This window comes from Ischnura elegans, chromosome 8 (assembly GCF_921293095.1).
Source record: "Ischnura elegans chromosome 8, ioIscEleg1.1, whole genome shotgun sequence".
NCBI lineage: Eukaryota > Metazoa > Arthropoda > Insecta > Odonata > Coenagrionidae > Ischnura > Ischnura elegans.
In genome coordinates this window covers 71,694,888-71,707,819 of record NC_060253.1, presented here as the reverse complement: position 1 = coordinate 71,707,819, position 12,932 = coordinate 71,694,888, and the positions used below count along the sequence as shown (strand labels likewise).

The following is a 12,932-nucleotide window of genomic DNA, read 5'->3' as shown; positions in this document are numbered from 1 at the left end:
AAATATATCGACTCTATTGGAAAATTTTAGTTTTCTTTAAAATAAATGCCCTCTTGTGTGCTTACGTATAACTATCAACGACCGTTGAACAAATGAATGCTATTTCACCATTTAAATTCAAGAATTCTGTGTTTCTTGAAGCTCATTCTGGCTCATTCATTCCATTCGGAACGACTCGTGCACCAAGGGGACTCCATTACTTATTGTAATATTCGTGCTGTGCACAATCGTTGAGTGAGTTTCTTTAGTTTCATTTATGTGATATTAGTTATTTTGTGTTTGTGTGATTTTGATTACGTGCCTCTTATTCTTATAAATCTTTTAACCTTAAATTCAATTCAATCAACGGAGTAAAATATAAAATTCGTCCGCAGGATATGGGGAATTTCTTTAGTCGCCATGCAACGTATTGTACGAAAGAGGAGGTATTAAATGAAACTCCTGAGCCTGAATACGAAGGAACAGTGCATAGAATATTGAATTTAGACCCTCGTTCCCCTTCTGCCGAAATAGTTAGAACTCCAATCCAGGTTATATGCAGCGAGAGGGTATGCATTTTTAAGTCGCTCTTGATGGTAACATTTTAAACTCAGTCGCATGATTTATTAATTTGCCTTGCCATTAATGCCTGTCGTCTTTTCCAGGACGATTTCAGAACTCCAGAGACCACTCCGTGCAAGCAAACGACCAATTTGGACACTCCAGTTAGCACTTTTTCGACCAAGGCTATGAGGTCGTCAGATGTTGATCTTCCCTCGTTAGACGACTTGACATCGGTGGAAGCTTCGGGTATGTATGCTATTTTTCGTCAATATGTAGGTTTATGGAACTCTGCCAATACAGATTGCGGTTCATAGAAAACTAAGTAGGGGTGGGATGATAATCCCTAGTGTTAGCCCTGGGAAGTTTGTTAAGGAAATGTGGAGAAATTTATGTCTTATTCGGCAAATTTCAGGGAGTCTTCAGTCTCGCTGGGAGAAAATTGTTTAAGGGCAAAGGTGATGTTGGCCAATGATCGCCGCCTCCCAGCGTCACGTACAGATAAATTTCTTTTCATTTTGGGCTCTTTGATTTCTTTTTCGCTTTGAGATCTATCATTGATCCATCTTAAAGGTGGCGAACACTATGGAAACTAGGAATTGTTAGGGAATTTAGAAATTCTGGAAAAGTCAGGGGAAAACTTGGAAAAGAACTGCATCTCTTTCGTCCCTTTTCCTTAGAATAAAACTAATATTCGTCGCTAAAGTCGAAACAATGCATTAATATGTAATTGAAGTGATGAAATTTTAAATATATATGCTTATCTAATTTTCTATGTAAAGGTTTAAATTTGTGTAAAATAGATTTTCAGTTATAATTAAATTCAGCTAATTCGAAACAAACAGAAAAATTTTATTTTAAATCATTGAAATTCATTGAGAATTAATTAATCTGAGGCAAAATCCAATATTATTACTACTACTATTGAAACTGATATGTACCCAAACAAGCGACCTTTTGATCTACACATCTGGCATCAGATACCTCCCTCTTAGGGGTCCATTGGTGAAAGTTATGTTATTAGTACCTAATGTGAATAGAAGGTATGGTACAAAAGGATCCTAGCTCGAATCCTGTCAAGACTAATGTCATAGTATTGCCTGTCTGGAAATTTTTCCTTCAATGTGTACTCCTTAGTAAAGGTTTACTGACGGCTAGTCTGCTAATTTTTCTTAAAAGATAAGAAAATATTTTTTCAAAATAGATAAAAGATTTTATTTATGTCAACTGCTTTCGGGAGCAGCTACATATTACCCTGCCCTCTCCCGTTGTGGTGTGGCAGGTAGGTGAATCATAGCTGAAACAGTACTGGAATTACCGTTGCCGTTGTTTCTTTTGGAAGATTCTCTTCCACGTCTGGCTGAGTTTAACTCTGTCCACTTGGTTGAAATTCTCAATTTCAATTGCCTCCTGAGTTAGTCATCTTTCATCAAAAATTTCTTGGGCCAACACCTGCGTTTCAGCGATTAAAATTTTAGGCCCGTATTCAGAGTAAACATGCTCGGGGAAAGTCCGCTTGCAGCTCAAGGACAGGACTGAGAGTTCTTCTGATGTCCGTGCCATCCTTTTCCCCCACTACTCTAGTGGAGTGAGTTGGGTTGACTAGTATATTAATTGAAAACATATTTCCAATTTCTCATTCACTGCCTGATGATGCGACCTGCAATGGCCATGAAAGCTCGCATGGCTAAGCACCATGTGCTGCTGCACCCAATAGCCGTTGACATCAATGAATATCACTGCAGCCTACGTTTCAAGCTATAGAATTTTTTGCATGGTGGGAAAGTTGAATTATCCTACACCATTGATTGTTGTTTTAAAGGCACATTGCAGCAAAATACCTTTTCCTTCCTGTGAAAGTTGATAATGAACTATTTAGGTGGGGGAGGGGGAGCCACTTAGGAGATGGACCTGTGGAGAATCAGTGATTAAGAGTAATGTCCCAAGGGCTCATGCCATGGTTTGTAGAGTAAAAGTGTAAATAAAACCTTGTCAAAACTTCTAAGACCTTTTAGTCCAGGAAATGAAGCATTTTGGCTTGCAATTTTTTCAAACTGAATCGATCTTCTTGAAATTATCAAAATAAGTAGGGAATATACCAAGAATCAAAATCTATATCATGCCGACGGGCGCTTTTACCCTGGGGGTGGTTTCCACCCCATCTCGGGGGTGGAAAATTTTAATTATATTCTGACCTCAGAAATTGATAGAAAAATGAATTTTAAGAATAAAATGTTCCCTCCATTTTTTGCGTCAAATTAATATTTTTCGAGTTATTTGCGATTGAAAGTAACAGTTTTTTGACGAAAAAATCAACGATTTTTATCGGTTATAGGCAAATAACTTGAAAAGTACTAATTTTATTAGGAAATTGTCAGTTACAAAACTGTAGCTTGTAAAAAATTAAATAAAAATCTTATTTTATATTTCCTTTATGACCAATTCGGACCGAGCTACAACTTGTTGATGGTTATCTTTTGTTTGTCATACGCTAAATTTGAAAGATTCAATACCGAATAGCGGGAAAAAATGTATTTTTCGAGGAAAACGTATGCAATCTGTTTAAAAGTATTAAAAAAAAACTTTCTTCGAATGAGAAAAAAAAATTTTATCATGAAATTTGAGCGAGTTATGATTAAAAATAAGATCAGTCCCTACTTTTTTCTACAAAAAAATCAGTGAAAACAACTTATTACCACATTAGTCAAAATTGATCAATGCCCTTCAGAATTATTCTTTATTTAGGCATTGTTAATTGATCCTAGAAGTTTGTTTAATTTACAATTCTAAATTTTGAAATAACTGGAGGTAAAAGTGAAAAGCCATTTTCTACAATTTCGTTAAAATGCTCTTTTTTTCAAAATAACTCCAAAAAAACTGGAGATATGAAAAAAATGCACGGGTAATAAATTTTAGCTTCTTCATTTTAAAATATTTTGGTGTGTTTAAATTTTCTGTAGAATAAATATTTGGTGAGATATTGATAATTAAAACCTGTATTTACAAGGGAGCTCCACCTTATTTAAACCCTTAAATCCCTCCCCTTTTCAAAATTAAGGACTCGAAAAAAATTTAATTCACATGACCTCGTAGTCAGTAAAAACCCTACAAAATACTAATTAAATGAACATTCTATCATCAAAAATAAAGGAGCTATGTTTGAAATACCAATAAAATTTATTTTCGAAAAATTCGAAAGCCACAATTCAGAGCATAACATTCCTCATAACCAGTATATACTTTGTGTGCTTTACGTTCGAAGCTAACGATACACTCAAATTTGCTACAAAATAAACACAAATACCCATAAGATGTATGCATATATACACATATGTGAGTATGTGTGCTCTCGCTCACAGTGACCTGTGTGCATGCATGTGGTGGGAAGACTGGAAGCCATACAGTCTCCGTTTGTTAGTTAGTTTCATGTTTCATAGTGTTTCATGCAATGTCTACATAAATGTACATTTATTTGTTTATGTTACCATGACGAAGCTTGTTCTGTTTATCCTATTGCTATATCTTTTCTGTGCTGTGATTAAAATCATCAGAGGAAAAAATGAATACTAATAATAAAAGGAGAAAGAAAGTGAATGAGAAGATACAATGTGTAAAATTATTTATATTTTTAGGGTGAATAATTTTTTTTAATTAACCCCCAATAAGGGCTGAAATATTCTAAAATTATTTTCAAAACATAAAAAAAATAATTATACAAATAATTTAAACTAAATTTTACCCGTATTTAGCTTTAAAATATAATTTTATAAGTTTTAGCTTTTAGGGATAGTTTTCACCCCTAAAAAATAAAAAGTGCCCTTCGGCATAGTATAGATTTTGAAGAAGGGTATGATAGTATAGATTTTGAAGGGGGTATGATTAGTCAAATTCCAAATTTTTATGCAAATCGACTCGGTTTGAAAATTTTTTGAAGGGGGTATGATTAGTATAACAACAAATTTTTATGCAAATCGATTCAGTTTGAAAATTCTTTTTTACATTAACCCCCAATAAGGGTTGATTATTATGGGTTGCAACACCTTAAAATTATTTTCTAAGCATAAAAAATAATTATACAAATAATTTAAACTAAATTTAGCTTTAAAATATAATTTTATAAGTTTTAGCTTTTAGGGGTAGTTTTCACCCCTAAAAAATAAAAAGCGCCCTTCGGGATAATATAGATTTTTAAGTAGGGGGTATAATTAGTCTAATCCCAAATTTTTTGTGCAAATCGATTCAGTTTGAAAAAATTGCAAGGTTTTGCACTTTTACGAGCTTCATTTCCTGGACTATTTATAGAATTCTCAATAATGCTACTCTTTTTTTGGTTTTTGTACCGTCTATATATATTTATATATGTATCTATATTTTTGGTAATTATTTTGTAGCCCGACAGTAACTGTGGGTAAATATGGAAATTTGTGTAATTTAGATGATAGTTTTACTCATGAAGGGTTAAACTTGTAACAATGGTGTAGTGGTACCAATTTCCAAATATTCATCTGATGGCCTCATGTCACCATCCATTGTAACAAAATGTGAAATTTTGAGTTTCTCATTTGTTGCAGGAATCGAAGAGTTTGATAACATGCTTGAAAGTATTGAAGCTGAATTATTGGAAATTGAAAAGAGTCTTAACCCAACCGTAACCTCTGAAAACATTATTTGCAATGAAAAGCCCAAAGAAGTTAAGAAGATTCCCTCTCAGAAATTGAACTTCTCTCCAGATAAAGAAAATTCCTCAAAATCATTGCCTAAAAAGGTAAGTCATTTTTTTTACTCATAATGAGGCCAAGGTACCTTATAACACATATACAAAATCTGTAATCGAATGAATTAATTGTATAATCTGTTGGATATTTACACTAGGCCATCGGTAATTACTGCTTAAGACGTATGACAGCTTTTATATTTGAAATACTGTTAGATTTATTGATTTTTGCCTTTACATTGGTGACTTATGCAAGGTATCTCAGTGTATATTGATATCCTTGTGAAGAAATTAAATACTCCTGATTTCCTTACACACAAGGCCACATTAATATTTTGGGGTTTAGGGATCATCTGGAATGGATAAACTTCAGAATGAAGCTTGGAAAAGCAGAAGGAAAAGCTAAATTGTCAATTAATTAAAATCATAATTTATGTAGCATCCTCTGAATGCTCCCAATGATGCCAAAACTGGGATTACTAATGAAATTTTGAAGTCTTAGAAAACTGGTAATTCTCGTATTTTTCTGGAAACCGAAAAACACTTACCCTAGGGCATAGAGTACCTTAGCAAAATCCCTGTATAGCTCAGCATTTCACAAGCTACTGGCCTGATATGCTAGCTATGCATCTACTGTAGATGAGAATGTAAATTCAGGAACTGGAGAAGTTAGTAGACTGACATGTTGCTTACAAAAATTCACTTGAATATTAAATATAATTCTTGAAAAATTCTGAAGTCATACCTTGTAAAAAAGTTTACTTAGCAGGTCTTACTGCCAGCCTGATTGATTTCTTCCAAATCCAATTTGATCAGCTAACCTGAAAGTATCTGAATGAATGTTTTCTCACTTCCACCATTCGTCTGTGGAGTGAATGAGATAATTTTTCTCATTGTATTTTCCTATTATACATGAATGTTAAGAAAATTACTCCCCAATTATTTATAATATATAATTTCATATTTTGAAATATTTTGCTGTTAAAAGCCAATACCAATAATTCATAAGAGTCTAATCAGTTTTGTTTAACAAATAACCAAAGTGACATTTTTACTAGTAAAAGCTGACAGTATGTTTAATATCAAATTCCAGATCATGGTAATAAATATAGTGTTAGCTTTAGTATTTATTGTATGTATGGACCAACGTAAATCTGTTAGGTTCAATAATTAAAAATTTGAGACATCTCAGTAATTTTTAAAACGTTCAAATAACTAAGCATTTATGTACCAGACCTGCCATTTATATCAATCATTAAGTAAGAGATAAGAAATTAATGTCAGCTGTTGCTGAGTCCCTTTGAGGCACTGCTTTGTTAGTCTACATAATATTTCTCATGATGCAGGTTCACTATGTCTCGTTTGGGAGGGATGTATTGCCAATTTTTATGTCCATGTTCTGATGTAAAAAAATTGTTAGGGTGGGATATTTAAGTTTTCAAATTTGAAAGGAACGTGGCAACCCATAACAAGACAGATTGGGGCTGTGGAAAATCCTATAACATGTAGCTGGGAGACTGGTAAAAATATTTTGAGGTTTGGCCTACACAATTGAATTGCATTAGGCTTCTCAAATAGTCCTTCCACCTATTTCCAGTCTCATAAAATTTAATCAACTGTAGTGTGAGTGGTGGTGATGGTGCCCTCATAATTATGTTTCTTCAATGGCACTGTGTACCTTTTCTGCTGGTTATCCATTTAAAGAAAGCTTTCAGGGGCTGTAGGGGAATCATTTGTTTTAGAATTGTCGTACCACAAGCCCCAATTTCCTGTTTTTTTTTGTCATTTTGCATGGTAAATGTGGCATCTGTAAGTGCTGCACACAAGTGCCTATATCAACAAAGTGTGCAGTAACCCATCTTTGTCTGAATGCAGTCATTGCCTGTATTCTTACTATGGAGAAAGTGATTTCTGTTTCTATATGCATTTAATTTATGACAGTCAAGAATGGCAATGATCATTGGTGTTCATTTCCCTCAGCCATTACACCACAAATTTCCTCTTTCACATGATTAAATATATTGCTTGTAGGTGTGAGTACCTACTATTCATTCACTAAGTTAGTACACCCATGTCTCGTATAGCGCAAGGGATGCGTTCCTTGGGGTCTTTGCGCTATACGAATTTGCGTTATACGAGAGCGTTTTAACATAGGGAAGATAGGGATGCGTTCCTGGTAGCATAGGTCTTTGGTATTGAATTTCCTCTAAAACATCTATATTCCCATAAAAAGCCTTAGAAAACATAATTTCTATAAATATTTATAGTTTAAAACATCTTAAAAGATAGTATTCACGCATTCAAAGACTTTTATTCACGTTAAAAAAAATTCTTACGTGCTTTCGAAATTCCATCCTGTCGTGCGGGTGGGTTAACATCTGCTATCTCAGGAGATCGTAATGCGTTGCCGGCAGTTGACGATTTTTCAAACTAGTCTAAAAACAACTGTTGTGTCACCCAGGCCCTTTTGTAGCTCATCGAAATGACAGGAAAATGCTACTTTAAATGCCATTTCATAGCTAGCGGAGTTTATGAATGATAAATCATTTTAATTTGAAGTCCTCCGAGTCATTAGCAGCTACGTGAAACAGTCTTTAAATGCCTTGAAACCTGATCCAGGTTTTCCTTCCCTGAAAATGAATGAACGAGAATGCATTCTTTTCCAAAAGAATATCGTCTCATCAACACTAAAAACTAGTTGAGGGGGAAAGAAGCCACTTTCAATAACAGCTTGGAGTTCATCAGAAAATGTTGTGGTGGCTGCGCTATCAACACTTGCAGATTCACCTGATATCGCCGCACTGAAAATACCTGCTTGCCGTTTAAATTCTGGAACCAACTGGAGCTTTCACTTAATGTCTCGGAGCGATTACCACTCTCGTCTTTTTGTACTGATTCACCATGAACTTTCCGTATGTGTAGACCGCTTGGTTGAAGTTGGTGCGGCTGAGGTCACTGATATTTTAGCTTCGTCTTTATTCAGAATAAGGCATCGTGAGTTTAAACTTCCGCGCAATATCGCTTTGACGCTCTCCATTTTCAAAGCAATTGACCTCTCTCAAGTCCTCTTCTAGGTTAATGGTTTTTCTTGATAAATTCTTGATTTTTCTACACGCATTCCTATTTTTGCCATATTCTCTTGGTTTTTACTCTGACGTATGGCTCTATCTAAATCACCTTCTTCTGCTGAACTGTATTCCTGAGACGCAGAAGGGCTATGACTGCGGGGAGGGAACGAAGCCATTGTGTTTAAGACTCTATAGCGGACCCTTTTATGTGTTGATGCTATTCATGCGCAACTCGGCCACCGCTCCATTTCTCCCCCGTGAATACCGATGACCTTGAAGGCTTTAGCGTAGACCCTCTACCTGGAAGTCAATCGCCCGGTAACCTACGACGGCAAAAATACGTCTCAAACCGTATTGCTGAAAAAAAAACTCATTTCCACTAGCCCCACGCTTAATTAATGATCTAAATTATTTATTATCATTCTGTTAAGGAGACGAGATAAATCTTCGGTAGGCCGGCTATCTGGACCCAATGACGAGTAATACTTTTGGCAATTGCACAGCAATGAATTTCGATTAATATATAAACAAAAAAAGAAGATTTGAGGCAAGAAATAATATTAATATGCGTAAATTGATAGAAATTACGTGTGCACTTAGCGCAAGTTCACGTTTCATCACGAGAGCGTTTAAAATTTTTGATTAGGCTACACTGCATTGCAATGTTTCCCCGAGGAACGAATTTGCGCTATATCGAAATTGCGCTAATCGAAATTGCGCTATACGAGACATGGGTGTATAGGTAATCGCTGAAGCTGGTATGGTATTCAAGAATGCTAAGACTTCTGTTTTTCTAACTTCAATCAGTTCTTTTCATAGTAAGACATTAAATTTTAACATCATACTGAAAGGGGCATGTAATGTTATTGTTTTGTATCAGGAATGTTTTGAGTTGGCAACAAGGTTTTAGTTGTGGTTTCCTGTTTCTAATTTGTTAATTACTGGATAAACATTATTTCCGCCAAATGCATTGTATCATCCACTTCCAAAGTTCTTGTACCAATTGGGGAAGTTGCGCTAAATGACCACATTAATTTTTCTTGTCCAAAATATTGTGATTTCTTTAAATATCTCCAGTGTGAATGATGTTCTTTGATGTTGTCTCTTGGAAAAATTGTCAATGACTGTTATTTATTTAATTTACATTTCATATGTTCATGTGTTCTAATCAGTATTATATATTTTTTTTTAATTTTCAGACCAGAACACCTCTTGGTACTCGTTCCTCAAATGCACCTTCTGATGTGATGTCTCCTGCCACATATCTTCGTATGAAGCAGCAACGTTCAGTTTATGATAATGCATTCCAAAAATATCCTTTAAGTCAGAAAAATGGATTGAACTGTGAAAATACCCCACCACATGCTATGATAAAGGCTGCTACCCTGCCGAGGAAGAGGGCCTCAGTCGAGTGGGATAGAGATGCAACTATGATCATATAATATTTTGGCAAGGATGTGTTGGCTGTTTTAGCATTTGTGATATTTATATGACTCAGCTTCTGATTTTATTTCGCCAATGTTAGATCTGATATCTACTCGGAACATTCACATGGATGCCCAAGGCCTCTCACTGGCACCTGATCTGTGAAGATGAGAAACTCTGACTTTACTTGTTGTATTCTAGACAAGTTGCCTGGTGTGGCCTGCCGATTTCATATTCAAAATCTACCCCTTAGTTTCTGGGCCTCAGTGACTTTTTTGTGGTATAATAGTGTGATAAATGTAAATTTTACCATTTATGTCTTATTACTTATGTTACCTGCTAGTACATGTATTCTTTCTTGGGATGATGATTTTTTTATTTTCATACTGATATGTTTTTAAACTACTGATAATCAACTATTTGGTAATGGAAATTTCATTGCTCATGTGGCAGTTTTCTGTCAAAAATGTGACCAATGTGATGTGATTGGCGTGACACAAACCCTATCTGTGTTTAAATTACTTTTGTAAGAAAATTTTGCATGTTAATGTAGTAACTTTTGTACAGATCAAAGTGATTTTTTAAATTGTCTATTCTCTTTAACCATCCCTCTTACTCAGGGACTGTTTATAATAAACATTAAATTTTATTTTGGTTGGTTTAGTCATTAAACTTCCATTTTAGGTGATGCATTCACATAATTGTCCTTATGGATTACTTCAATCTGGATTTTGTCTTTATATTGATGGTACCGACTGAAACTGATTGGATTTGCCTCGCTTCCAGAAATCTCACAAATTAAAATTTCAGTGACTTTGATGATTCAGCGTGATTATTGTGTACATTTTTGTCTAACTGATGGACGTTCATAGTCAGAGGTATTTTTATAACAACACACTTGGCATATTTCCACAAACTACTGATTTTAAATATCTACTTGCGATTAAGAAATTGGGCAGTCATTGAATGTTGTAATTTGAGTGTGATCTTTGAGAATTTGAGTTGAATGTTAACATTTTTCTCCTTTGCCTCTATGGGAGCCAATATTTTACTTATTTGACTTAGGAAAATTGAATGGAAAGGAAAAGAGCTAAAGTTAGTACATATAGTAATTTAGACGGAAGGCTAGGAGTTCACGGGGAAGAGTTGAAATGAGGACTGCGGCATGGTAACCAGTACTGAATGAGCTGCTAAATCTGTAATGAACTCGTCAAAGCAGAGGTTGGAAGGGATTGGGAGTCACTAGATCTAAGAATAAATCCTCACATCTGATAGAAGCTGCCTAAACCCAGGGATGCCGACTTACAAAAAATATTGGGGGGGGGGGGGCCAAACCGGGGATCTTGCCCCGGAAAATTTTATAAGTAGTGAGTTTTAAGTTTTTTAAGCATTTTAGAAGAGTCATATGATCGACCTTAGAACCCTGATAACTCGAATCTCGATATCTGGACACTCCAGGGAAAATCGGCAAGCTTGAAACATTTTTTTCTCAAACCCATAGCGAATTTTTGACTTACCCATGGAGTCTGCGCCACTGCCTAAACCGTACTCGTAATGTGGAACTGATGGTATCATTGAATGCATATATGTACCACTCTTCAAATACCAGCTGGTACACTATGCAAGCACAACTTGTATGTGATCTTCAATTTCAAAATGATTTTACTGAAAAATTAGTGTTGCCTTGATAGAAATGAGCGATAGCTTACTGTTCTCTCTTTCCCAATGATTGTGGGTGACCTTGAAAATGCTTGTAACCCTTCACTCTTCTAGCCAATAACAAGAGTGGCATACGAAAGGGTGGTGTCTTCAGTCTCTCGCTATCATCGCTACCCAGCTCACAGAGTTGACAAATTCTTGGTGGTTATTGGCGTTCATTCCGCCTTGCTTGCAGTTATTTTCAGGGATTGGCAATGTTGCTAGGAGGGAGTGGTGAGGCAGAGGGGCAGCGTCTCTGATTGGCCACTAGCTCCCTACCATCCAGCTGGGAAAAAGGGTATACCTAGTTCATCCTGGACTTGACCTTACTTATGCTTGCTCGTGAATGTTCAGGTGTTTCCAATATGTTACAATACAGGAATGGCCATATTTCTTGGGAAGATTCAGGTGATTTTGAAATGCTTTGTAAAGCATTATCATTAACAGCTTTAAAGGCCGTTTTACACGGTACACAGAATTGCGCAGTCTGACGTACGTGTGAAGGCGCAATCAAAATTGCGTTGTGTAAAGCGGTGAATTGCTAGAACACATGCGAGATGGCAAAATAGCCCCTGTTCTAATTTCGTTCATGCATTCGCGAAATTCCACGTCATTTTAGAAATTAATGCAGCTCTAACCTGTGCAATTCCGTGTACCGTGTAAAACGGCCTTAAGGGAATTCATTACAGTAGTTTAGATTGCTTTACTTACTGAGTGGTTCAACTAGTTGATTAGTTTGGATAGGAGAGGCCTATCCAAACCCAGGTCGAGCTCACCCCAAATTCATGGGACCACTTCAACTACCTCAAAAATCCTTGCAGGTCACTTGATCTTTAGTAGCAAGAAAAGTGTATAAACAATACTAGGGCTGTTGTAGTGTTGCTAAATTGTTTTATGCCAAGAACTCTTGAATGCACAGAGAAGCGCAGGCTTGGTGGAGCTTCCAGGTGGCACAGATCTATCCCTAACATGCAGATGACCCATCTTTTGATCCGCACAGTTGTTTTTAGAAGGTTTTTTTTTAACAGAATTTGCCCATGGATGCTGATTTCCCCAATTTCGGTTGACAACAGGACATCCAGTGTATGGTTCAAGAACCTTTTTGGGTTCTTGGTATGGTGAATAGGCTTTGTATTTGTCATTCTTACATGAGCCCAACCATCATGAAACTTGAGAAAATGAAAGGGCCAAGTCCCCATAACCTTCTTTAATCATTGTGCAGTTGTTACCACGTGTCAATTTTATTTGAACTCTAGTGTTTTTGTCATAAAGGCAGCATATGTTAATCAGGAGCTATTCCCTATTGAAGAAATACATTCATATGGATTAAATGAATTTCAAATGAGAATAAAAATATACCCTTGTTTGTCATTTATTCTGTAAATAAATATCTGGGATATGCTGCAAAAGAAAATAAAAAGAAAGCTTGAAAACATTATTTTAAGAGATGGTTCTAAAAAAAGAGGAAGTTCTTGGCATGATGGGCA

General features: G+C 35.7%; 1 protein-coding gene across 1 annotated transcript; it reads left to right on the top strand.

The window, feature by feature from the left end:
• Positions 1 to 97: 97 nt before the first annotated feature.
• LOC124163873 (cell division cycle-associated protein 3-like) lies at positions 98 to 10,396 on the top strand. The gene is made up of 5 exons (XM_046540977.1): positions 98 to 234; positions 375 to 548; positions 645 to 789; positions 5,112 to 5,305; positions 9,522 to 10,396. The coding sequence occupies exons 2-5, from the start codon at positions 378 to 380 to the stop codon at positions 9,762 to 9,764; spliced, it is 753 nt and encodes a 250-aa protein (XP_046396933.1). The 5' UTR covers positions 98 to 234; positions 375 to 377; the 3' UTR covers positions 9,765 to 10,396.
• Positions 10,397 to 12,932: the final 2,536 nt, after the last annotated feature.